At 28.2% G+C, this 26,390-nt stretch overlaps 6 protein-coding genes across 11 annotated transcripts in view; 3 read left to right on the plus strand and 3 right to left on the minus strand.

Moving 5' to 3' along the window:
- Window positions 1-3,921, minus strand: part of LOC122631168 (venom dipeptidyl peptidase 4) — a 274,219-nt gene extending 270,298 nt beyond the window's left edge. Inside the window, exon 1 of one of the 2 annotated variants that reach the window (XM_043816493.1) lies at window positions 3,337-3,915. In XM_043816493.1, coding sequence (XP_043672428.1) covers window positions 3,337-3,540 — 204 coding nt within the window. In that variant the 5' untranslated portion in view covers window positions 3,541-3,915. Of the gene's footprint in view, window positions 1-3,336 lie in introns of both variants that reach the window. The other variant, XM_043816506.1, reaches the window with a different exon arrangement.
- A 5,583-nt stretch (window positions 3,922-9,504) lies between these two features.
- Window positions 9,505-11,178, plus strand: LOC122631103 (transcription termination factor, mitochondrial). 3 transcript variants are annotated; one of them, XM_043816372.1, is made up of 4 exons: window positions 9,505-10,164; window positions 10,263-10,359; window positions 10,491-10,644; window positions 10,936-11,178. In XM_043816372.1, the coding sequence occupies exons 1-4, from the start codon at window positions 9,583-9,585 to the stop codon at window positions 11,111-11,113; spliced, it is 1,011 nt and encodes a 336-aa protein (XP_043672307.1). In that variant the 5' UTR covers window positions 9,505-9,582; the 3' UTR covers window positions 11,114-11,178. The 3 variants fall into 3 exon arrangements, with proteins under 3 accessions (XP_043672307.1, XP_043672305.1, XP_043672308.1); XM_043816370.1 differs by having other exon boundaries at window positions 9,515-10,164; window positions 10,702-11,177; XM_043816373.1 differs by having other exon boundaries at window positions 10,022-10,164; window positions 10,268-10,359; window positions 10,702-11,174.
- Window positions 11,179-11,272: 94 nt separating this feature from the next.
- Window positions 11,273-16,961, minus strand: LOC122630986 (putative ATP-dependent RNA helicase TDRD12). Of its 2 annotated transcripts, none has more exons than XM_043816118.1 (18): window positions 16,764-16,961; window positions 16,004-16,191; window positions 15,654-15,922; window positions 15,383-15,582; window positions 15,120-15,294; window positions 14,874-15,000; window positions 14,606-14,770; window positions 14,249-14,401; window positions 13,980-14,132; window positions 13,659-13,902; window positions 13,442-13,582; window positions 13,171-13,352; window positions 12,887-13,012; window positions 12,612-12,760; window positions 12,275-12,445; window positions 11,993-12,167; window positions 11,713-11,892; window positions 11,273-11,601 (listed from the first exon to the last, which is right to left on the minus strand). In XM_043816118.1, the coding sequence occupies exons 2-18, from the start codon at window positions 16,055-16,057 to the stop codon at window positions 11,392-11,394; spliced, it is 2,874 nt and encodes a 957-aa protein (XP_043672053.1). In that variant the 5' UTR covers window positions 16,058-16,191; window positions 16,764-16,961; the 3' UTR covers window positions 11,273-11,391. The 2 variants fall into 2 exon arrangements, with proteins under 2 accessions (XP_043672053.1, XP_043672052.1); XM_043816117.1 differs by lacking the exon at window positions 16,764-16,961 and adding an exon at window positions 16,274-16,372.
- A 74-nt stretch (window positions 16,962-17,035) lies between these two features.
- On the plus strand, window positions 17,036-18,341 carry LOC122630989 (calcineurin B homologous protein 1). Its single transcript, XM_043816122.1, has 4 exons — window positions 17,036-17,410; window positions 17,532-17,795; window positions 17,933-18,026; window positions 18,115-18,341. The coding sequence occupies exons 1-4, from the start codon at window positions 17,344-17,346 to the stop codon at window positions 18,257-18,259; spliced, it is 570 nt and encodes a 189-aa protein (XP_043672057.1). The 5' UTR covers window positions 17,036-17,343; the 3' UTR covers window positions 18,260-18,341.
- Window positions 18,342-18,530: 189 nt separating this feature from the next.
- On the minus strand, window positions 18,531-22,869 carry LOC122630988 (protein transport protein Sec23A). 2 transcript variants are annotated; one of them, XM_043816119.1, is made up of 12 exons: window positions 22,694-22,869; window positions 22,290-22,572; window positions 22,109-22,195; window positions 21,780-22,026; window positions 21,459-21,708; window positions 20,727-21,377; window positions 20,498-20,651; window positions 20,262-20,413; window positions 20,013-20,187; window positions 19,697-19,918; window positions 19,469-19,489; window positions 18,531-18,922 (listed from the first exon to the last, which is right to left on the minus strand). In XM_043816119.1, the coding sequence occupies exons 2-12, from the start codon at window positions 22,566-22,568 to the stop codon at window positions 18,833-18,835; spliced, it is 2,328 nt and encodes a 775-aa protein (XP_043672054.1). In that variant the 5' UTR covers window positions 22,569-22,572; window positions 22,694-22,869; the 3' UTR covers window positions 18,531-18,832. The 2 variants fall into 2 exon arrangements, with proteins under 2 accessions (XP_043672054.1, XP_043672055.1); XM_043816120.1 differs by lacking the exon at window positions 19,469-19,489.
- Window positions 22,870-23,246: 377 nt separating this feature from the next.
- LOC122631037 (signal recognition particle subunit SRP68) lies at window positions 23,247-25,505 on the plus strand. Its single transcript, XM_043816222.1, has 3 exons — window positions 23,247-23,399; window positions 23,656-23,993; window positions 24,067-25,505. Exons 1-3 carry the CDS (start codon window positions 23,306-23,308, stop codon window positions 25,360-25,362), a joined length of 1,728 nt encoding a protein of 575 aa, XP_043672157.1. The 5' UTR covers window positions 23,247-23,305; the 3' UTR covers window positions 25,363-25,505.
- The last annotated feature ends 885 nt before the right edge of the window (window positions 25,506-26,390 follow it).

The raw sequence follows: 26,390 nt of genomic DNA on the forward strand, positions 1-26,390 counted from the left end.
TTTTAACGACTAGTCGACTAGTCGTAGAGATCGATAAGTATCAACAACTACGAGCAACAAGTAGACGAAAATAAGAACCGAAGGCTTTAAAATCGGAACGGCTTTAAAACCGGCAAAGATCGAGGATCGTAATGGATGGAGAAAACATAGCCAAAGTTGGAAACGACGTGTGACTCTTAGAACGAGATGAATACGACGACGACGAGACTCTGAATTTATAGATCCCTCGAGCCTCTTACGTTTCTTGGCCACGCAAGTTTTAGCAAGCGGCTTACCGGTCAGAGTAGAAAAGTAGAAGGTGTCGTATCGTAAGAAGACACGCGAAATATTTTCATGAATATATACAATTTCGCGATACGAGAAATCTTTTAGAAAAATCGATCTCCTAGATCAATTGAAAAATTCAATCGAACTTGTCGAGTATCCAGTATCATACATCATTTCTAGAAACAACATTCCTTTTCGATGGCCAATTTGACGATATCAAAAAATATTCAACACCGATAAAAACTTTGATCACAAACTTAGAAAAGCGACGAATACGATAATATTTTCGAAAGAGTTCCAACTAAAATACAGAGATTACATTTTTAACTTTTATAGGCTACTCCCAACTTTCATGGCCTACTGGGGAATCATAAAAAATGTTTCCTGTGTCTAATACAGAGAGATTCATTTCGCATTCATTGCAAAAATTAAAATGATAACGGTTGCTTCAGGAACTATCGTCACTAGAATGCAATTATAATGGACGAATCGCAGGATCTCACCTTGGGGTGTTATCTCGGGGGATATTCAAAAAAAAAAAAAAAAAAAAAAAAAAAAAAATACTTATACTGTGAAATGATCTAATATATATATATATATATATATATATATATATATGCATATATAACGTATGAGTTACATTTGTAAAACAATGTCACTAGCTTTCTAAAAAAAAAAGAACCGTATCAATTCTACAAAAATCAATAAAACGTGCGAAAGGACGTCCTTTCGAGCAAGGATAAGAACCATAGTAATGGTACTAATAATCTCGAATTCTCACGAGTAGAATGGTCTACAAGGACGAACATCTTTATCATTGTGAGTCCTTCTTAAGGAGGAAGATAGGAACAGTCTGTCCTCCCTGGTAGTTTCAAAGTGACTTGAATTTTCCCTTGCCACACATTGTTGAGATATTTCAACAACCTCTTTACATGTGTGAAAGTTTAACGAGGTCGTTCGGTTCGATCTCGATCGCTCGAGGCTACCGATATCGAATATTGTAACTCGCTCATATGCTTCTCATTCGAATAATAATACTGGGGAGTAAGTCAAATTGACGATATCACAATAGCTGAAGAACAAAACCCGTATAGATCTCTCTCTCTCTCTCTCTCTCTCTCTCTCTCTCTCTCTCTCTCTCTCTCTCTCTCTCTCTCTCTCTCTCTCTCTCTCTCTCTCTCTCTCTCTCTCTCTCTCTCTCTCTCTCTCTCTCTCTCTCTCTGATTATTTCAAAATATTAGAAAATTGATTTCTGAAAGAAACAAAAATTTTTGTTATTCCTATCTTTTTTATTTTGAAATCGATGGCCACCGTTTGAACGTTTATTACCGGATGGAATTTAAAACCAAAAAAGAAATAAAAAAGAAAAAAGTAAAAAAAAAAAAGATCATCAACTTTCAATACTTCTATATTTTCAATTTCAATTTTTCGAAGCGAACGAATTTTATAAGAGAAAAATCCCTTTCTATTCGTTTCCGTTAATATTCCTAATAGTATTATTCCGTTGGATTATTTTCTCAAGTTCCGAAATATCATAGATAAAGTAGTTATTATATGATTCTTGACATTGCTTACGAACGATTCTTAAATCAATAAATTTCGCGCGTATGGCACATTGATTTTTGTCACAACGTTCTATATTCATTAAAAACGGAAGAATAACACTTCTGTAGGTAACGACTGATTTATATCCATTGCTTTGTGCATTTTGCGGAGAACTACGTGACCGAATGCGGATGCCGAACGAATAATGGTCAGTAAAATTTATTTGTTCCGATGTGCTTTCACGTGTCAGAACATTCAAATGATACCCTAAACCACAAATCTGTCGCTTCTTCGATAATAAAAATTAAGTATTTTATTGTATAATATCGTAATGACTATTACGAATGTATAAACGTCTGATATCAACATTTTCGAATGGATATGTTACCGTGATAAACGGCCAAATCAGAAAAAAATATAGTATTCAAAAATAATGATTATACTTTAATCGATAAATATATTAAGAATGTTTTATACGTTACGATCCTTGCGTTAAAACGAACGATTACGCAAAAAGCTTTAAATTGTTTTGCATATATAAAATTGTACATCGTATATGTAGATATGTGTGTGTGTGTGTGTATATATATATATATGTGTGTGTATGTATGTATGTATATACTGCATATACATAGATATATGCTCGATTAATTAATGCATATGACGAGTCTCGATGTATAAATCGAGAACTTCATCAACTTCATCTCTCTTTTTCTGGACGGAAACATATTCTCGTTTCTACCCTTCCTCTCTCTCTCTTCTCACCCTCTCCCTTTCCATCGAACAAGTAACGTTACTCTCTCGAAACGATCGACAATCGTCGACAAATTGAAATACCGCCCGCGTCGAGATTTCGGAGTAACCTCCGAAATAACATCCCTATAACCTTTCTACTCGCTATTGTATACTACGATATGGTCGGAGAAGCGGGCAAACGAACGGTTATCACCTTCTACCAATCGACGATCTCGTTGTGGACGCCAAAAGAACGAACGAAAAAAAAAAAGGAAAAATGAAAAAGAAGAAAAAACAAAAAGAACAGAAGACCAGAGAAAAAACTTCGACTTGAAAAGTGTACGTGAAGGGAACATTTACTCGATGCAACGCGCGTACAACGTACGTGTACGACATTGAAGAAAGAAAGATAGAAAGAGAGAGAGTGAGAGTGACAGAGAGAGAGAGAGAGAGAGAAAGAGAGAGAGAGAGAGAGAGAGACAGACAGATATATACACATAGGTCATAGAATGAAACACGAACGATCATTTTTTCTTCTAGAAAGAAAATTGAAAACAAAACAATAAAAAAAAAAAAGAGAGATAAAAAAATATAATATAAATAATTTAAATTTAAATAGATTTACGAATTTCGACGAAGAACAGAATAAAAATTACAAATAAAAACTTGTAAAAAAAGGATCATAAAGAATAGAATAGAATAGAATGGAATAGAATAGAATGGAATAGAATAGAATAGAATAAAATAAAATGAAATAAAATAAAATAACGTAAATTTTAAAAGACTTACGAATTTCGACGAAGGACGAATTTCGTTGTTGATTCCTTTATAAATGTCCGTGCTGATCGTTAAATCTTTCGTAGTTTGTCGAATCAATGGATAATGATCCTCCGATTCGCCATAATCATCGCTATCGTCTAAGTTATCGTCGTGGTTCCTCTCGGTAGCTTTTATTCTTATAGCGTATTCCCGCGCATAATGTCTCACTGCCATCACTTTTGATAATGACAGCACCAAAAGTTCGATTCTCGAAGCTTTTTCCCAAATTAAACGTATAACTGCGCATGCGTTAATAACGCGAAATGCTGCGGTATAAAATCAAATAACACGGATCGTTTCGCACTATACGCGAAGAAAGAACATATTCGAACCTAAAATCGTTATCAATTTAACGCGTCGATCCTTAAAAGTTATTTCCTACGAGATTTCTTATGAAATGAAGAACTTTCTGTTTTTGTCTCCCCCACTTCACTTTCAACGATTATAAGAAACCAATACAAATGAATTTCATCGAAAACGTGTTCCTTACTTCGTATTGCCAATGTCACACGATCACAGTAATAAATAAATTTGTTTACATGGTCGAATGATAAATCGACTTACGTAATCGTTATTGCTATAATTTGATACACATACACATTGTATACACACACACACACACACATAAATGTATCATACAAAATGAAGATAAGATTGTACATAGGTAGATATATAAATATAGGTATATGGTTTTTATACGAATATTTGATAGAAATATATTTGATAAATAAGATGTATTTATAATCGCATTTATTTTCTCGATCGTACGATTTCATGTGAACTCGAATATCCACAGATATAGTGTTACGCGTATACATAGTTTAACACGTTCTTTGCTATGTGTATCATTAATGATATTAAATTCATTCAAAACATCAAAGACCTAAATTAAATGTTGAGCAAAAACCACTCGACACGAAACGTGTTAATAAAATCGTTCTATCCTTTTCGAAATCATTTCCAACGTGTAAATCGCGTACCAAATTTTCCATTTCTCTTTCTCTCTCTCTCTCTCTCTCTCTCTCTCTCTCTCTCTCTCTCTCTCTCTCTCTCTCTTTCTCTATCTATCTATCTCGTATATATCATATATCATATATATAACATAAGCGTTCTTGTAATTTAGCTATAGATCGTATATAAAAAGATTCGTATATATAATACAAAGATATAAAATTACAAATTATAGTAATTATTTATATTCAAGTAGAAAAAGATCAACTTGAAAATACAATCTTTGTGTTCAAATCCTTTAGAATCTATCCAAAAAAATTGATCGAACGAGATGCTAATCGACATCGCGGAAATACTTCAAAAATTCGATCTAATGCATAACAAACGGATGCATTCTAATGGATAGATATTGTCAAGATCGATCATGTATTTACGAAATGTATCGCGTCGATGAAATTTAAAAATATTTTCATTTATACCAAAGACATAAACCGATTAACTGATCTTTCGAAACTGTAAATAAATAAGTTTTCCTCGATGTTGCACTGTCGATCTCGTTAGACGTGAATTTGTAAAAAAAAAAAATACGAAAAAAAAAATGCAATCGATACGATAGGGTAAAAAGCGAGATTACATTTATAATTAGTAATAGTTGATTACTTCAAGTTGATTACTACTAGTTCAAGTAGTATCTTGGAATAATTATCAAACTTAATGAGACAACACCTGGGACATTAAAGTGAACCTACTTTAGCTACGTATGTACATATATACATACGTGCATACATACATGTTTGCATATATGCATGCATACATACATACATATGTACATACGTAACTTCTATTCTCACTGGCTTAATTATGGCCAGAAGATAAGCATCTAATTAGCTCCAAAAGAGATACATGCAGACATAAGCAACCCAACCAAACATGCGAATACAAATGATAGCTTCGAGTTTTATTCAAAGAAAAAAAAAGAAGAGATTGACCTAGATATCGATTTAAATGAATTATAATTCCCGAATAGGGGTTTAGAAATGAGGTCAAATTCGGTACAAGGCAAGCACAGCTCTCTCGGTTTGCGTGAGGTAAAGAGAGACCTCGACTGGATTCATCAGTAGCGACATCCATCAGCAATGCCTTTAGCAAAAGCATCAGCAACACTGGGTAAGCAAATTCTATAGAAAAAAGAAAGTATTCAATTCCACGAACGGTTCCACGCTAATTACATTTCGTCGCGAATAGGACGCTCATTATCTTTTCTATAGATACATTTGCTATAACCTACGTTTAAGTATCTTTCAAATTCCACGACTAGTAAGATCTATCGCAAATTAAGTCGATCGAAGTATTATTTTTAAGATAGAAAAGTAAAATAAACGTGACTATAAATTGATCGACATGAACAGATTGTTGATACACTGTAATTATTTATGTACACCGTGTATATGTATTTCGATCATATTATTATTCTAGAGACGTTTGAAATTTGATTGTTTGCGTACGTTTATCTACGCTATTATTACACGCTATTATTATAACAATGGCGATTATTATTCTATCATTCTTTTATTCTTACATATGAAGGAAAAGTAATTGTTCTTGCAGAAAAAATATTTCTTGTATAAAATGTGCACACAATAACATGCGATGAAGATGTTCTAACTATATATTAATTTTTAATTGTTATTCAGACTTGGAAAGAAATTAATTTTTTATTGTTCTTTCTGTCGTTTAAAATCAACTAAAAATATTTCAAATAAGAATATTCAAATAAATATTCAAATAAAAATATATAGCTAAATTACAATCATATTGCAACTAACGTGAAGTAATAAAAATATTTATTAAAAATCATATCAAGATATTTCATACATGTATCAACTTATCTCGCAGTCGGTTAAGTCGATACACTTTGATTTCATCAACTAAACATTTTCTAATTTATGTTATAAGCATTTTCTCAAAAGTATCACTTACAAAATATTTCTTCTGAAATAATTAAATCCGAAAAAAAAATTGCAAAAATTAATAAACGAAAGTAAAAGAAACGTATCAACTTTTAATTTTTAATTTAATTAATTTTAAACATTGTAAACATTAAACAAACGAATAAAATTGCAATTATGCATTTTGGTTTGTACAATTTCGATTAAGTCATGAAACTTTCTCACTCAGGAAAAAAGAGAGAAAAAGAGAAAATCACAAGAATTGTAAAGATAACGATGCTCGTTATTTTCGACAATGACGACGACAACGACGACAACGACAACGACGATGAAGATGATGAACGATCAAGAAATAGATTAGGTTTGTATCTACTATACAAGTAAATATTGAAGGAAGAGACATCGAACGAATCGTGCGATGCAGTGAAAGCAAGTATCTTTCGCCAAGACTCTGACACAATAGTTTCTATACGCGTTTATAGTCCGAGTCTACATTCTACGACTATAGTTTCTGCAATAAGACACGTCTTTAAAATTGAAAGACAGAAACAGAAATATATATATATATATATATATATATATATATACATATATATATAAAATATATAATATATAAAATATATAATATATAATATATATTATATAATATATATAATATATATATATATATATAATATATATATATATATATATAAAAAGAGAGAGAACTGTCTTTGTATATCATATTGTTATAACAACGCATCTAAATTATATTTTTCGAATTTCATACGTATCATAAATTTCATTACGATATAATGTTTTCTCTTTTTCTATAATATAATATGTGTATATATATATATATATATATATATAATTCTATAGTATAGATATAATGTTTTTAATGTCGTCAGGTGAGTATGAGAACATGAAAGAAAAAATTGTAAGTCAAAGAATAAATGTACGACGATAATATCGTTTGAAAAGTTTCTCAATCAATTTATGGGACTATAGTTTCTGAAATGAGATACGTTTTTAAGATTAAAAAAGAAAAGAAAGAAAGAAAGAAAGAAAGAAAGAGAGAGAGAGAGAGAGAGAAAAAGAGAGAGAAAGAGAGAGAGAGAGAATGTCATATTTTGCCTTATTATCATCGATATACTCTCTCAATAATCAAAATTTTATTAATGTTAATTAAAAATGATCGAGACGTTTAAAAAAGGTTGCATAATTTCATCGAAACAAACGACTTCGGATTAACCGTCTTAAAATATCTCGTTGTCATAAAAAAATATCCAAATTATATTTGTCGAATTGCATACGTACCACAAACTTTCGATAATATGATATTTTTAATGTCGAGTGAATATGAGAACGTCAAGGAAGAAATTTTAATTTACAGAATAGATGTACGACTACAATATCGTTAGAAAAATTTCTGAAAACACGAAACATTTTTCTTATAGTTATAAAATCGTTAAAATGGTTAATAACACTTTTAATGATACTTCGACCTTAACTCGATGAACTTTTTAATCAACGACTAATTCAATCAACAGTATAGCCAACGGTAAAACTTTCAAATAGTATATCGTTCTTAACTTAAACATTTTTGTGATATTAATAACTATATGAAAATTGTATACACAATATATAATTATATATATATATATGTATTACCTCCGATTATTTTAATTAATATTCCACTTATTAAACTGTTTTATTTGTATTCACTATCACACAGGTTAACCTTTTTCCTTTCCTTTCTTTTTTTTTTTTTTTTTTTATATATATATATATTTACATCGATCCCTATCACGAAACGCTTTTCACTTTTGATCGGCACAAAGAAGACGAAATCTAATCGAATTACTTTCGTAATCGTTTTCGCGTATATTAAACGAGTTTTTCACTCTCAAAGAGAATGGTATAAAACGTACCGGAGAACGCGTGCGAGTTCGTTTTCCAACTGACAAGTAAAGAGAAAGGATCGTTCTAGCTATTCTACGACTGGTACATACACGCGGCCCTGACACGCTGCTTGACACCGTCTTATCGGCGTCATTACTAAGCTCGGATAAATTAAACAAAAGTTGTATGAAAATCTTGGAATTATATTCATGTACATAACTTTCTTAAGAAGAATAATTAAGTATATATCTTGCCTCTCTTTCCTCTTCACTCTTATAATAACACAAACCACAGCAATTTCCGTACTTTCCGTACTTTACATATATTAACCATACTCGTAGTAGTTAAGATTAGTCATACGTACATGTGTACGTGTACGTGTACGTGTACGTGTACGTGTTTGTTTCTGTTCGTTTGTGTTTCCATATGTCGATAAGGTAAAATAAAGAAAAGAAAGAGAATTAAAATAGTTCATTTACTTACGTATTACGATCGAAGAACTACATCAAACATCGCTGGGATAACCATCGAACCACTGCACATAAAACACTGCGATTTACTTGATCTCACTCACTCAAATGCTTCGTTATAATAATGATAATATAATAAAAACACTGCACTGACACTCCCGATACTTTCTTACGCTCGATCACAATTACTACCGTTATTTTTCTATTGTCGAATCTACTTGAAATAAATAGAAAATCTTAGAATTGTAGCGATCGTTTACAACGCTGTAGTTACTTTCTCCAACCGCGCAAATAACGGATTATTGTGATTACTCTGACGCGATTCGTTATTGTTTTGTTTCACGGCAATCACGTGACTAATGTTGTCTAATATTCATATTATTTAAAAATTGTATGATTATGTTTATATTAATCAAATTTTACACGGTGATGTTATTACTAAATACATTATGAGATGATAATTAAATGTACTATGTTAATAAAAACTATAAATGTTATAATTAAATATGTCTTTTTATAATTCATGGATAATTGAAACATTTATATTACTAGCTTTGTTACAACGAGATATTTTCGTTTTAAAGTTAGTTACATCACTAAACCACTAGATGTCGCTGAAAGTCCGATAAATCGAGAGCGTTCTACATTTGAGGTTATGTATAAGATCAAATTCTTTCTATTCGTTGCGGAAGCTTCGTGTATGTAACGAACTATGAATAGATCGTCTTAAAAATCTCTTTAGTATGTTTTTTCATTGTAAAAAAATGTTAATAAATAAATTAATCTTATAAAATTACAAATTCAGTGACAATTCTAAATTATTATTAAAATAATTAAGTACTTATATTTTGTATAAATTATTGTTTGTTATTATAAAAAAAAAAAAAACAATTCAAGTAAGAAGAAAGAAATTCAATGGATAATTTGTACGATAAAGTGAAACATGTTTATAAGAAATAGTAATGGCAAATCAACTTGCCTGTAACCTAGTAACGTTGATTATTAAAGCATATCAATTACAAACATATTCATTATTATTGCAATATAGTATACAATCAAAAATAGGTTTATTTAATTTATTAACGATACAAGTGATAAGAAAGTATTCTTCTAATACTCATAAATATAATGGGTTTTATAAAAAAAATATGTATAATACTTCTGCACATACAAAGCCTGATCGATCATTAATTATTAATTTATCAAATATTCTTTCAATCAATAAGTATGAAGCATTAAAAATCTGGAAAGGTATTATTAAATGTAAAGTATTAACAAAAGAAGAGATAATAAATATGATTACTATTGCAAATAATGCTGGTTTGTCAGTATCTTCAATTGTAGAAAACTTACCAATACTGATAGAAAACATTAATACTTTAGAAGAAAAAATCGCTTGCATCAAAAATATTGATGATGATATTTCTGAAATGCTTTCATTGCTAAACATAAATAAAAAATATTTAAGTGTATTAATGTTTAATGAAGAGACAATTGAAGGAAAGAAAATAAATAAAATTAAATATCTTGCAGATGAATTACATGTAATTATAAAATCAAATCACAAATTTGAATTTAAGAATTTTTGTTTACTTATTTTTATCACTTATGTTATTACTTTTAAAACATTTGTATTTTTCAGTGTAGTGTCCATACATTATGTGAATATATTGAAAAAGAACCCTCAGTAATAACGCTTTCTATTAGAAGAATAAAAGAAGTTATAAAAACATTGAAAGGTAACAAAAATTATTCAATAGATTATTTGTTATATTTTTCATTTTATAATATATTATTTCATATTATTATAGATTATTATCGTATATATTATTTTTTATTTACTCATATATTATTTTCATTATTATTATAGAATTTGATTATGAATTAAAGGATGTATTAATTGCTCTTTGGGTATTTAATTATAATGCAAGAACCATACACAGAAGATCATCGATGATGAAAGCAGCAGGAATGAAAAAAATAATGCCTTGGATACTTCGAGGTTCTATACGTGAATTAAGCAAGTAAGTTCATTAAAACTATATTATTCAACAATTAAATATAATAAAAAATTGTTTCAGCCATATAAAAACATTAAAGAAAACAGAAATGTTAGAGGAAATTTATGGTAAACATGTGGATTTCTTAAGTAAAAGATTAAATATGACTGAAGATGAAATTAAATTTTATATTAATAGAGCACCAGATTTGTTAGATGTATCGATAAATAAATTAGATAAAGTAATAAATATACTGTATGAATATGGATATAACAGTCAAGATATGTTGATGTATTATCGTGTTTTCTTACTTAGAACAACATTACTAGAAGAACGCCTTAAAATATTACAACAATTACGGGGAAAACATAGACTATCATTACTATATTGTAATTCAAAGATCTTCGAAACTGTAGTTAAAAGTACATATAAACCTAATGCTAAAACAATACCTGATGATAAAACCATACCTGATGATACTGATGATAAATAAATCTAACAAGTAAATTTATATATTCAAAATATCTCTGTTACTATATTCATTATATATAAAATAATGTTAACCAAATATAAAAATATATATAACAAAAATATATCTAGATTATACAAGATTAATAATAAAAGTTTTGTGAAAGGATATATAATTGATATTAATGTAAGGATACTGCCACTTATTTTTTTACAAAATATTCTTTAGATTATATGTTCGTGTATAATAGTATATTAAAAAGAAAAAAACTATTTCTGTTATTTCTCTTATAAAAATTTCAACTATTCTAAATCACATTTGTTGTTCTTGATTAACCCACCTTTTTTACACAACGTATATATATTTTGCATATGATCTTTATTGACAGCAGCATAATGTTTATTTATAAGTTCAGTTTTTAAATTAAGACCAACTATATCGGATCGTCCAATCATCTTTGTTCCAATTTCAAGAGTATTTGCCCAAATTATGTTACTCAAATGTAAAGAAACCTATATGTTAAAATGAATATAACATATTACTACATACATGTATATATATTTTTATTGTTTTTTTTGATTAGTTAAAATATTTAGTTTATAATTGTATTCAAGATAATTTACCTCCCCAATAATATATGAATATTGATTTAAATTCTTGACAAACCAATCATAAGCAATTTCATTAGCACAATTATTCCATTCATATTCATCATCACATGGAGCTATGCCAACTAAAAAAATTTCTACTATATGTGCTGGCAATTTAGATAATTCTTCTGGCAACCATAATAATTTTTGTACCTAAAATTGGTAATTATAAATTATATATCTATATATATATATATGTGTGTGTGTGTATTATATTATACAATAAAAGCCTATCCATTTTTGTACTAAATACCTTAATATCGTTTAATATATTGCCAGTGTCAATACATCTTACATCTGCGATTTCCATACTCTCAAAATGACTGCTTTTTCCATCTTTAATTTGTAAGACTTGTACTCTTTTAAAACTTTCTATTGAGTCTTCTAAGCCATAAATATCTCCTACATTAACGTTAACAGATCTCCTCCTACATACATATTTGTATAAAATATATATCATACATAAATATTGAAGAAATAATTGCGTCTAAAATTATTATAATTTTTTCGAAATGAATTTCTATTGTATTAGTACCTGTTATCAATATTCCCATAAAAATTTTGAATTTTTGATGTAAGCATAATATACTCATTTTTTGAAAATTCTATCTTTTCCAAAGTACTTGCTTTTACATATTCTACCACTCTGGCTGAAAAATGACTTGCATTATGTATATACGTAATTATAAATTTAACTTTATCTCCTCTGCAATAAAATAAAAATGTATATACAAGTGTGATAATCTCTTGAATATTTATATAAATTTTATGAATTTCTGCATTTGTTAATAATTATTTCTGCATTTAAGTTAATTATGTGAATAGAGGCCAATATTTTAAAAATTTAGTAAAAACTAATAAATACAACTTACGTTTCTATTTCTGTCATTGGTGTATCGATGTCGGGAAGAATACAATGTCTAAATACACAAGAACTTTTGTTTGGACAAAATCCTAATGATTTCACTTTGTCACATATAGGATATTCCTTTTTACATTTATCCAATGACATAGATATACGCTATAAAAAATATATTTCTTTTTAAGTTTTAATATTTTATAAATTACTATATTTTTATTCATAAAATCTTAAATTTAAAAAAATATGATAAAAATAATACTTAATATAAGAAATATTCTTCTCTACCTCAATATTAAGTAATACATCATCTGATAGCACTACACCCATTCGTTTCATCATATTAATTATACTTAAAAATTGTATATTATCATTTTCATTTACAAATATTGTAACTTTACATTTAGTTGTTTTCTGTAAAAATATAATAAACTATTTAATTCTACCTAACTCTATATGCATTATCAAGATTTCATGTATGTAATTATCAAGATATATTAAATACCTAATGGTTTATCAAGTTTAAGATAAAGTGTATAGTAAAGAAAAAAATTAATAATTCTTTTTACTACCTTTTGTAAGTTATTCATAAGAGTTGAAAATCTGAAATTAAATTTTGTTTGTACATGTAATGAAACAGAATAGTGTATTAACCAATCTACATCTGTAATATTTAAATCAGATAAAACTTCATCAGTAGATATTATAATAGGATAATGACCAGGGATAGATATTTCCCATACTTCTTTAATAGCTATAGTTAATAACAACAAAAAAATAAATATGATAAGAGTATTTCTAAAGGTAAAATTGTCTTATAATTTTTTTTTACTTTTAACAAACCTTGTATTTCAAATAGATGCTTTTTCTCATGTGCTAGAAGTATTTGTTTATGTTTCAATAAAAACGCGTTTAATTCTTCTGCTTCATCGATAGTTGTACATATAATCATAGTTTTTAACTTGTTTTCATTATCCAATACATCTAAAATATGTTTATTTATATAAAAATTTTATTAATACCTTGATTTAAGATGAAATTTTTGTACAAATATAATTACCTAAAATCTTTTGAAGTTTAAATTTTGAGTTTATAAGATACATCTTTGGTTGAACAGATTTAAATATTACTGCTTCTAGGAATGAAGTAATACATATATATGGATTATACATAACTTTTTGAACGAGTGTCCTTATCGGTGTTGTGAAATATCTCGCAGCAAAGATTATTTGTAATGGAAATAATTCGTCATTTTGATTCTCTCTATTTTTAATTATTTTATGTTTTCCAAATAATTCCACTATCTAAAACATCACATACAGATAATATTTTATATCATACCATAAAGATTATATTATATCATAAAAATTATTTGTCTTACAGAAGCATAATATTTATCTAATATCACATCTGCACTATCAAGAATTAAATGACAAAGACTGTCAAAATTTAACAAATCTTTGTATGTTCTCATAAATTTTGCTAAGAATCTTGGTGTTGAAACTAATATCTGACATCCATTATATATTTCAGCCTAGAAACAATAAAGATAAAACAAATAAATAATCTTCTTATAGGCTTTAGATATACATAAAAATAAGAATAAGATAATAAGAAAAGTAAAATAAGAATCCATATATATATTCTTACCGCCAGTGACCTGTATGATTTTCCAGTAAAGGCTAAAATTGTGTTAATATTATCATAGCTTTGCAAAAATTCCAAGAAAAGTGAATGCACACTGAATGCTTCTGAAGACGATGCACATAATATTAATACTGATGGTTTATTTCCTTCGGGCAACTGTATTGAAATATTTCAATTCATTAACAAAGATATATAAATATATTATTAATATGACTAATAAGTTAAATGTAACCATGATGAAATACCAAAAAAATATAATACATAATAGATAATGTAAAAATAAAGCTTAAATATAAGTTTCACTTACACTTAATTCAAAACAAATAAACTTACATTGAGTAATTATATAATAATAATTACCGAATCTTGTGCAGCAAGTAAACCAGTAATAGCAAAAGTGTACCCGAATGTTTTACCAGAATCTTTAGTTCCAATAGCAACCACATCTAGCTTTTGCTTTATAGCAGGCCAGATATATGATTGCATCTTTTTAGGTTTACTTGATTGCACTAATGAATCCCAAGCCTGCACAAAAAGAAAAAATATACAATATATTATGTACTGAATATCTAAAAAGTCTTTGTTGAAGGAAAAAAATACAAGAAAATATTTCTTTTCAAAAACACACCTTATGTATCTTTGCAGGGAATTGAGCATCGGTAACAAAATTCAAAGTTTTACATAATATATTGCTGTATACTAATACTTTACGTGTACGATTTTCTATTGTTGTATTTGAACATTTTTCATGAAACCTAAATATTATTAATATTAAATACATAAAACTCTAATAATAAAAGATGGACAAATATAATACATATAACATGTACTCTACTGTATTATTGATAAATATAATTTACTGTTTCTTTTTTACCTTTCTTTATATTCAGCATTGCTTTCTCTAGAATGACATTTATTTAAATTTACCATATAATCCTTATTTTTGTGTAAATTACTATCATTTACTTTTCGTATATAATAAGTAGTAATATTATTCTCAGATTCTTTTTTGAACTTGCTATTTGGTTCCTTTATTAATTTTAATAAATCTATATGGACAAAATATTTTATATACTATTTGATATAAAATCAGATTTAACATGCTATATATCAAAGATTACTGTAGTGAAAGATTACCTCCTTTTAGATAAGTTGCATATCCATTTTCAGTTAGAGTTTTACTTAAACATATTATTTCATTATTTATAACAAGATATAACTCTCCATAATATTTTCCATACTCATCACAGACTAAACTATCAAAATATATTATACTAGATCCAATAATTAATTCTTTTATAAATTTTATAGCTTTGTTTGTCCATTTATTTGTTACACTGTTTAAAAATTTTTAATATTAAGACATAAAGCATATACATAATTATGTTAAAAAAACAAACTTACTTACAATTGTATAAATTCATTCGTAGACTCTTTTTTTTTAATAATTGTAGGTATTATGTTATATATACCAATAACTGATGTTAAATACTTATCAGATATAATATCATGTTGTAAAGAAATAAAATCATCTTTTAATAATGTTACTGAAATTCCATGATCTATTAAAAGAACATTATATTTCATAGTCGTAGGATTAAAGTGGCCAATTATTCCTCTGCAGAACCATGCTGGAAGATCCACGTTTTGACTTACTTTACCATGAACAATGACAAGCTATAAAAAATATAATAAAAAAATATGGTATATGATTTATTTAATCTATATAATTATTAGAATATAAATATTTTAACTTACATCTCCTAAATTTGGTTCATCATTATTCTTTGAATTCAAATTTTCCTTTTTCATATATTTTACTAATTTTGTAGTGATAAGACTAGATTTTTTAATATAATTTTTGGTTTCATATATTCTTATGCAATATGGATTCTTAAAATTTGTAACTTTTATAGAAAATGATGTTTCTGGGATTACAACTTTACCTAAAACCAAAAAAGAAATTACAGTGTTACAAGATTATATACATTTTTTATATCATAACAATGATATATAAAAACGACTAACAATTATTATTACAAAATTCATCATTTGAATCCATTGTTATTAAATGTAATAATTATTAATTATTAATAAAGATAAAAAACTATGCGTTTGTTTTATTACTATGCGTTTGTTATATACGTAATCATAATTTCACAAAAATTTCTTGAAAAACTATACAAGACTAAGAATTTATTTAGAATGTGTTTTAGCTATAGCTCAGTGATTCAAAAGACCTCGCATGACATTTACAAAAGCCCGCGAATTTAAGCTTCAATTTAAAAGATAGCATTTTTAAAAAATTAATTTTTTGATTCTTTAACAATTAAGAAAAATGAATACTAGCTATCTACTCATAAAATCGATCATATTAATACAGTTAAATTCGTGAATTTTTTCGATCCTATCTTTATTTTATATTTAAGTTATGAACATCTGAATTCAAATTATTTGCATTGTAGCGCTCTTCTCTGCCAACTCCACTTTGCTCTGAGATTAATCACTACATACATACTTTTCTCTTGAAACGCCAAACAAAATGGACATTACAAATATAGTAACTTAATTATCGATACTTTGCTACATGTTTTTTCTCCAATTATTAGTTATTAATTGATATTAAATTATACGTCTCATTTAAATTTATAAAGTCGTCTACTATCTATTTTTACAGTATTTTTCTGATTCTTTATTTATTCTCTTGAATTTTTGATAAGTTGGCGACCTGTAAATATATATGTAATTGTGTGTACATATGATATGAAACGAGAAAAATACGTACAATAAAATAGTTCTGTGTATTTACCCTGTTTGCGCAATTATAAAATTAATCGAAGTAAAAACAAAAAATGGAATTAAAACCTACAAGTGCGATTCTATTATACAATAATTAATAAGAGTAGAAAGAAATTCGCTAGAATCACACGACAGTGAATAATAATCGTATACTTCATACACATTTTCAATTTTTCAGTTGTTAAAATCTTAAATTGTACTTTGAACTTTTTAAAGTAGATCTGAAATCATGCTTATATAATCAATATAATAACATTAATATTAAAATCCTAAAGTAATATATATATATATAGCATAAAATGGGAAATAAATCGAGTCTTCTTTTACGTGAAGAAGAAATAGCTCAAATTCAAGAAGCAACAGGATGTATGTACTGAAAAAATTATAAAATTGTTAACATATTAAAATAGATGAAAAATAAGATTCTATTAAATATGTGTGATGTGTGTGTATATATTTAATTAAATCTTTATTTCATTTATTCTAGTTACTCCAAATCAGATTGAACGCTTATATAGTCGATTTACTAGTCTGGATCGTGGAGACTGTGGTACATTAAGTCGAGAAGATTTTCTAAGAATTCCTGAACTTGCAATAAATCCTCTCGGTGAAAGAATAGTAAATGCCTTTTTTGATGAAAGTGGTAATGATAGAGTTAACTTTTTACAGTTCATGCAAGTACTAGCACATTTTAGGCCAATCAAGAAAAATAGTCCTAACAGATTAAATTCGAGACAGGAAAAATTAAAATGTAAGTAATATTATCACTTGTTTTAGATAATTTACGAATTCATTCATATTTATTATTTATATAAACAACTTAATTGGTAAATACAAAAAATTATAATTAACAAATCGTAATAATTATTTAATAATTTATATTTATAGTTGCTTTTAAAATGTATGACTTGGATAACGATGACTTAATATCTAAAGATGAATTATTGGCTATTTTGCACATGATGGTTGGAGCTAACATTAGGTAAGAAGTATATATATTTACACAAGTAAAATATAGATCACTATATAGATATATACGTATTAATATGTCTCTCTCTATTTATATATAGTGAGGAACAACTTACCAGCATTGCAGAACGTACAATTGTTGAAGCAGATGAAAATGGAGATGGTATGATATCTTTGGAAGAATTTTGCAAAGTATTAGAACGAACAGACGTTGAACAAAAAATGTCTATAAGATTTCTTAGCTAAATTTACTATGTATTCTAACAGATTTTCTTTATTAATAATGTTAAAAAGAGCAAAATAAAAAAGAAAACTTATTATAATGAAATATGTATTAATATGTCTAATATTTTGTTTCTTTATCTTTTATGAGTATTATATTTTCATATAACAATCTTTGTATAATTTATATGAATATTATATATTGTTTGTGTTACATGTTATTCATGTTATGCATTATATAAAGAACACAATAATTTTTAAGCATGCCAGAATGTAAAAAAGCAAACAATTGGAATAATATTAACAGTATTCTATATTATTAATACAATCTTATATTTATATAAACAACAATTATTGATCTTAAAATCATAAGACAGAAAAATACATTATGTGGATTACTGTATACATTTAAGTTTTAAATAAATTGCATGTTCCAAAATTCTTTTGACAAATTTACAAAACTTATTTTATATATTTAATATACTTGATACTCTATCAAATATAAAAAATTAATAATTTCTAATAATGCTAGTGAGGCTGAAAAATGTATAATATGCATAGAAATTAATAATTCTAAGATAGATATCCATATAAGATTTATGCTGTAGAAGAAACAGCCAACTTCTTTAAATGTTCCATAAATACTTGCAGACTGACATCATCAGTTAAAACAGGAGCTCCACTTTCCTAAATGATAATTTATTAGATTAGTAAAAAAAAATTAAAAAATAATTTATAACATAAAACCATAAATTTAACCCTCAACCTTACACAGATTAGAGATACTAAAAGTTTTTTTATGAGAAACATCAATCTATATGTATTTTACATGTACATATAAATAGTATGTACATATAAAAACATATTTATATAAAGCTGTGTCATATTAGCATATTAAGCAATAGATATATTAATTATTAATATTATATAAATCATTGAAATTCCAGAATCCTGTTTTTAACATTGCATGTATCTCAATATACTTATCGTGTTATATTTATATAGATTGGAAAAAATATTATGTATAGATAAATATGAAAAATACTGCTATAAATAATATATAATATAATAAATTTTGTGTGTGTGCTATCTTAAATAAAATGATAAATATTTGGATGTTATTTTTGAGATTATCACAATTAAAAAATTTAATACTATTTCATGAAAGTCCACCACCAAAGCATTGAAGCCTTATAAAAAAAAAGCAATTTAATAATGAGTTGAAAAACACACCCCACTGGGTAACGGCATCCCCTGGTTCACAGGATCGTGGTGACAAAAAAAATATTAGTTACATATGATTGATATTATATGCTAACTAAAACTTTTGCATATATGAGGACAATATATGTAATAACAAAAAAACTTTATGAACTTATTAAACGTAACTTCGATATTATTTAATATAAAATGAAAATAATTAAACATAAAATAAGATATAAAATTTTTTTATGAACTTACCGCTCCATAGGCATACATGTTATTATGAGTCTGACTGGGATTTACTTTGCTCAACAAGAATCTAGCTTGCGAGCCTCCTTGTTCTGTATCAATATATCTAGGTGCTGGAAATCTTCCACTAAGTATTTCAGCAGCATCATCAACCGGTGCTGCTAATAACTGACGGAAGTTCTCATATTCTGGTAAATCTTGATATTTTAATTGTCGCCATTGTGCTATAGTCTATTGAAGGAAATGCAGCTTAAACATAATGCATATTACAGTAATATATAATACTACATATATCTGAGACTATAACTAAGAAATATATTTATACTTCTCCATGAAATATGAGGATCTGGAAAAATGTGTCCATCAATAAAATTCTATCTGGTTGAATCGACGAAGTATCAAGTAACACGGGTTCAGGTGGACCTCCAAATCCATAACTATATAAAATGGGTTGTACCATTATCAAAGAATTTGTCAAATCTTCACGCATTAGCATGTGCCTATTATAAAAGTGAATTAATAAAAGTGAATCTAATATAGAAAAAATAAATAAATATAACAGAAATAACTTTACCTATAAAAGCTTGTTTCATCTGGTGAATTGTTAAATACTTGTAAAAATTGGGATCTACGTAAATGATACATAAATTGTGGATATAACGAAAAGTTCTCTGCGAGTCTAAAACTATTTGGATCATCTTTAGAATATTCACCAAACTTTTGACACTGCAATTTATAAATAATACATTTTTATATTTTATATAATATTAAATAGTTATGAAGTTAAAATAGTAATTAAGAAATAATTACAAGTCTTATAAGCATTCTGTCCACCCATCTTAGAACATCAGGACCATCATCACTTTCAGCTTTAAAGACAGCTAAACGTGACATAAGAACTGCAGCTGCTTCTTGATCAAAGCCTGCACTTATATGATGAAATGACGTAGATGCATCTGCCCAACTATAATCAAAAATATTATAAATGAAAAGAAAAAAAAAAAAAAAAATACAAAATTTATATAATGATAATACATACTTTCTAGCTATAGTTGTAACTCTAATTCTTCGTTGTCCACTACTATGTTGATATTGTGTAATGAATTGAATGCAACCTCTGCCACCCTGTGGAATCGGCGCAGTATGTTGATTTACAACTTCAAAGAAAATTGCTGTTGTGGTTGATGGTGTTAAAGAACAAAATTTCCATTGGCATGTACCACCTAAACCAACTTCTTGCTCTCCTACACTAGATCCCTTTATACCCAACGAAACGCACGGTCCAATAGCACCGGAAACTTTAAGTTCTCGTGATGCTTTAACTTCCAAAGTAGCATTAAATGCCATTTTTAGTTCACCTTTAGCATCCTTTGTAAACACTCGTTGGAATGTTTGTTTAAAAAGAGATGAATTAAATGAATCTCCCATTACCATGTGACCTCCCGTTGAATTACAACACTGTCTCATTTCTAATAATCCGGTTTGATCAAGAGCACATGAATAAATATCAATTATATGACCATTAGTGGCAGCACGAGAAGCAAGACCATCATAATGTTTAGTAGCTTTTTTCATATGCTTTGCATTATCCTTTTGAATGTCATGATGCGATCTGATGGGTTGACGAAGATCATCTGTTACAACTTGACCAGGACCTTGAGAACATGGTCCTCCAACAAAGAGCATGATTCTAAAAAATTATTCATATATATATATATATATGTATATACGAAACACTGTCATATTATTGTCAATAATACTATTTCATTACCTGGCTCCAGTATTCGCATAGCTAGCTTCCAAAAGTCCTGTAGCAACAGCTAATGCCATGCCAGTTGAACGCAATGGACGTTTTCCTGGTCCGACTGGCCAAGGATCACATTGCAACTCTCCAAGTAAATCTGTTAAGCTCATATCACATTTATGTACTGGTTGTAAAAATCGATTAGCCGGTGGTAAGGGCTGTCCACCAGAACCTCTCTGTTGATTTGGATTTTGACCAGGTATTGGTCTACCAATACCTAATTCATTAAAAATAATGACAAATAAAATAAATTTGAATAAAAAATGTATTAAATAATTTAATACCAACCAAGCATATCTTGAACCTGTTTTGGCTGCAAATCTTTAGTACCACGGAATACATAGCTTTTGCTACATCCTTCACAACCTAACTCATGCACTTGAACCATCCTTCCAAAAGTAATCAAACCAATTAAAGCATTAGGTGGAAGCAAAGATAAAGACATCTGAAGTGAATCCTTAAGTGCACCTAACTCTTCATCATCCATACATGTATCAACAACGAGTAAAAAGATAGGAGGGAGACATTGTGCTCTCTGAAGAAATAATATAAAAAAAGAATAAATGTGTAAATTTATAAATAAAAGTATTTTTAATGGTAAATAAAGATATTTTTACCATTATAGTATATTCGATTGTTGAAAACATAGGAATTAGTTCAGCTGGTTGATGTTGTTCTGAAATAGCTGCATATTGTGGTGGAAACTAAATGAACATATAAAAATATGTTATAAATAGTAGTAATTAAAAAAAATTCAGTTATCGTTAAATGAATATTTTATATAAATGTATTTCTTACAGGATTTCTTCCAAAACATAAATTGCAGACCCATAGTTTTGCACGGTAATCTACTTGACATAATGGATTTAAAATTGCTCTACATGTAGATCTAGTACACAAAACTGGATCATATTGAATAGGTGGTAAATCCGGACGTTCTTTAATAGGTTGATAAAGTGTTCCTAAGGGAACAACAAGCCTAGTAGCATCAATACGTGATGATGGCCAGACATTCCAAGTAAAACGAACTCCATCGCGATCCTCATTTTGTTGAATAAAATCCTCATACGTTGTCATGTTGCTATGATCATAAAAAAAGATCGACCGTCAACTCATGCAATTCATAAACATATCCTTATTCAATAACTTTATTTCATATCTTTGCTCAAATTATTTATTATAGGTTAAAGAATTCAACTTACTTTCTTTTTACAATTAAATTTACTTCTTTAAATTTTTGTAATTTTGTAAATATTACAATTGTGTTCTTATTAAACTCTCATATTTATTTTATATTAGTTTATAAAATTCAAAACTATGTAACATTATCGAAAAACGCATAACTCGTGCTGTCACTCCAGCCACGTCACTCGTAATACATTGCTTTACGGTTATCATAAACGCATGCGCAGAAACGCCGATCTTAAAGGATATTTTCAAATTTGGTAAGTGTTTTTATTAAATGTAATTCTTTATATCAGAACCTCATTTAAAAATATCTCGATTTTATTTATAATCTTACATCATTTTTTATCAAATCTTATATTTTTTCATTTTAAATACATAAAAATATATTATAGACAGATTTTCTAATAAGCAAATTTTTCTCTATTTTTTAATATTTTTCTTTATTGTGCATTTCTATTTATTTTTAATGTTAGTAAAAATTTCTATGTATGTGTGAATACCATACACATCTTTAAAAAAATCGACACCAGCGCACCTACAAAAATAAATTGAAGGAAAACGAAATTGAAACTCCCTATACGAATCTGATCTAGTTTAATCTCTTTAATTGGAGACGTGTTACAGAAATGGTCGTGGATGAAAAAATTACAGATTTAAATAACGAAAATGAAGTGCAGGACACAATGGTATCGAAAGAAAAGAAGACATATTCCTTAGAAAGTATCCTTTTACAATATTGTTATAATAACTTCGCTTAAACAAATAAAATATATCCATATGTTATTTTCTAACCTTTTGCTGACCTAGAAATAGTAGTTGATTGATCTATTTAATAATAATGTTATAAAAATTTTTGTATATATGAGCTATACTCATAACTGTATATTAGATTCCAATATGTATTGAATCACAATGGTTTATTACTATTATTATTTACCTTTAATATCAATATTTCTTATCCTTAATATGTTGATAGTTTTAAAAATTATTAAAGAAGCTCAACAACAACATGGACTAAGGCATGGGGACTATCAAAGATACAGGGGTTACTGTTCAAGAAGACTTAGACGTTTGCGTAAAGTTCTTAAAGTTCCTCAAGGTGATAGACGTCATTTTAAAAGAAAAGATATTACAGGAGCAATGGTTAGCGATGACAAATTTCTACAAGTTCCATTAATGCTTTCTGAACGTGCATGGAGTTATGCAATGCAGTTAAGACAAGAATCCAATACAGAACTGCGAAAGAAGTTCCATTTAATATCAAGATTAAGAAAAGCTGCTATGTACTCTGCACAATTGCAAGAATTGATAGAAGTACGTATGTAAATATTAGGAAAATGAAAATGTTATAAATATTTTTATAATTGTGATAATATCAATGTTTCAGAATATAAACAGCGATGCTCGTACTAAACTAGAAGCGCAAGCATATGTAGCTTGGATGCATGGATCATTGCATTTTGAATTGCAGTTATGGAAAGGTGCAATGGAAAATTTACAAAAAGCTCAAGTAGTTTATGGAAAACTAGCTTCGGCTTTATCAGAAAATGAACGATTGATGTACAATGCACGCGTTGAAGAACTTGCACCAAGTCTTAGATATTGTGCCTATAACATAGGAGATACCACTGCCATTGATGATCTTATGCAGATGAGAGGACAATTAAGCGGAGAGTTATTAGCTGGCTTAGATTCATTGATTGCTCAAACACGTGAAAAGCAAGCAAATACTGAAGAAGTTACATGGCGTGGTAAATCGTGTGGTACTGTGCCTCCCAGAGCTGCTGGTTTACTGATAGCAGATTCTAGACTGAATCAAACACTGGAAAAGACAGCAACTAATCAAGCTAAGATTGATCTTTTAGAAGCACATCTTATAGATTGCAAAGATGCAATTGTAGCTGTGCGAGATTTCTTTAAAAATGAATTAAAAAACAAAGATAATGACAAAGTGTCTCCATCTCAACATTTAGTTACCTACTTACAATATATCCGATTATCTCGTACATTAGAACGTAATTTAGCTCTAGTAAAAGCAGCTGAAGAATCTGAGAAAGCTAAACCTCAGGATATTGTGAGATTATATGAAGCTGCATTACATAATCTAGTTGAAATATCACAATTACAAGATGATAAAGAATTTGCACTCGAACAAGAAGCTAAAAATAAAGCTTACAGAGCTTTTAGATGTTTTTATATGGCACAATCTTTAGCCAATCTTCATCGGTGGCGTGAAGCAATGGCATTATATCAGCGATCTTTACAACATGTAAAAGATGCTCTTCAACATATCAATATCTTACCTATTGATCTAAAAGAAGCCTTGAATAAGTTAGAAACATCAATTGAAGGTGCTCAATATGCCGCTCATGCTCATAGTGTTTTAGAAGATGGTCAAGATGAAGAACCTGGAACAAATAAATTCACGAAAAGCAAGAAACCATTGTATGAACGGCTTCATGAATACAGAGAAGATAGTGCATTACTTACAAAACAACCCAATGTTTATAAACTACCACCAGCAATGCAAAGTATTCCTTGTAAACCATTATTTTTTGACTTAGCTTTCAATATGGTTGAATTTCCAGATTTGAGTGACAAACTTGGTGATCAAGTTAAGAAGGGAGGTCAAGCAGGTCTTACAGGCTTTGTTAAGGTTATTTGGGGATGGGGAAACAAATAAGATCACTTTTTAAATGATTATTGCTCTATGCAATATCTTTTGGTTATATATTAATTTTCAACATTAATTATTTACACATGAATCATGTCTTTATATTCTATCAATTAGTATATTAGAAAAGAATAAAAAAATGTATCTACAAACTGAATATTCTTTATCTAAAATTTGACCATTCTTTCTTGCTTTCACTTTCTCTCTCTCTCTCTCTCTTGCTCTTGCTCTTTACAAAAATTAGTTCAGTGCGTTTCTCTAAGAAATTATCTTAAAATTTTAGGTAGTCTGTAAAATTCATCTACTGATATATGATTCGCAATGTAAAATATAAGTACTTTAATATTTAATTAGAAATAGAAAGAAAAGATATTGGAAATGCATTGGAATATGCAGCCATTCGCCCGGTAGTACTTGTATCAAATTAGATTTCGACGTATTCGCTGCAGTTGGAAATCCATCGACTGATGGTGATTCTATTCTACAATTCATGTTCCGAGATAACTTCCACTTCGAAAGCTTCAGACTTCTTGATAAACAGGAGATGGGTGAGACCCTACTTATGGAAAATTCCACCATCCCACACCATCAGCTTCAGATATCACGAGACAAGTACCGCTCGTACTTTTGATATTTCAAACATTAAAACGCAGTGTTCGCTGCAATATTTATCCTTGTGCCTACCAACAGTGCAGGTGTTTTCTCTATCCTACCCAAAGAGAAAAAAGGAGATATATCCTCTCTGCATATAATGTAAAAAAATTCCAGAAATTTTTATATACATAGATAAATTTATATACATAGATAAATTTATATACATAGATAAATTGAGTGTGTGTACATACACACATATATACAGTACGTTCAAAAATTTTTTGACATGGAGTTTCCACGCATTACTTTGTAAAGGTTTGTAAAGCATTATGAAGCAATGAAATTCAATTTGATATCTTCTGATGGTATACAATATGTTAATCGTTCCAAAAATGAAAGATATTCACGGTACCAAGTATCCACTGTAATATATGATAGGGGAC

Source organism: Vespula pensylvanica, chromosome 8, assembly GCF_014466175.1.
Source record: "Vespula pensylvanica isolate Volc-1 chromosome 8, ASM1446617v1, whole genome shotgun sequence".
Taxonomy (NCBI): domain Eukaryota; kingdom Metazoa; phylum Arthropoda; class Insecta; order Hymenoptera; family Vespidae; genus Vespula; species Vespula pensylvanica.

Coding starts and splice junctions, on each gene's coding strand:
- LOC122631103 (XM_043816370.1), top strand. CDS start 9,583: ATGGCAAATCAACTTGCCTGTAACCTAGTAACGTTGATTATTAAAGCA. Junction 10,360..10,490: donor AGTTATAAAAACATTGAAAG/GTAACAAAAATT, acceptor TTATTATTATAG/AATTTGATTATGAATTAAAG. Junction 10,645..10,701: donor TCTATACGTGAATTAAGCAA/GTAAGTTCATTA, acceptor AAATTGTTTCAG/CCATATAAAAACATTAAAGA.
- LOC122630986 (XM_043816117.1), bottom strand. CDS start 16,307: ATGGATTCAAATGATGAATTTTGTAATAATAATT. Junction 15,583..15,653: donor ACGAATGAATTTATACAATT/GTAAGTAAGTTT, acceptor ATTTTTAAACAG/TGTAACAAATAAATGGACAA. Junction 11,602..11,712: donor ATTCATATATTATTGGGGAG/GTAAATTATCTT, acceptor TTTAACATATAG/GTTTCTTTACATTTGAGTAA.
- LOC122630989 (XM_043816122.1), top strand. CDS start 17,344: ATGGGAAATAAATCGAGTCTTCTTTTACGTGAAGAAGAAATAGCTCAA. Junction 17,411..17,531: donor AATTCAAGAAGCAACAGGAT/GTATGTACTGAA, acceptor CATTTATTCTAG/TTACTCCAAATCAGATTGAA. Junction 17,796..17,932: donor GAGACAGGAAAAATTAAAAT/GTAAGTAATATT, acceptor TTATATTTATAG/TTGCTTTTAAAATGTATGAC.
- LOC122630988 (XM_043816119.1), bottom strand. CDS start 22,568: ATGACAACGTATGAGGATTTTATTCAACAAAATGAGGATCGCGATGGA. Junction 20,652..20,726: donor GTTACAACTATAGCTAGAAA/GTATGTATTATC, acceptor TTTTGATTATAG/TTGGGCAGATGCATCTACGT. Junction 20,414..20,497: donor ACAGAATGCTTATAAGACTT/GTAATTATTTCT, acceptor TATAAATTGCAG/TGTCAAAAGTTTGGTGAATA.
- LOC122631037 (XM_043816222.1), top strand. CDS start 23,306: ATGGTCGTGGATGAAAAAATTACAGATTTAAATAACGAAAATGAAGTG. Junction 23,400..23,655: donor GAAGACATATTCCTTAGAAA/GTATCCTTTTAC, acceptor ATATGTTGATAG/TTTTAAAAATTATTAAAGAA. Junction 23,994..24,066: donor AATTGCAAGAATTGATAGAA/GTACGTATGTAA, acceptor TCAATGTTTCAG/AATATAAACAGCGATGCTCG.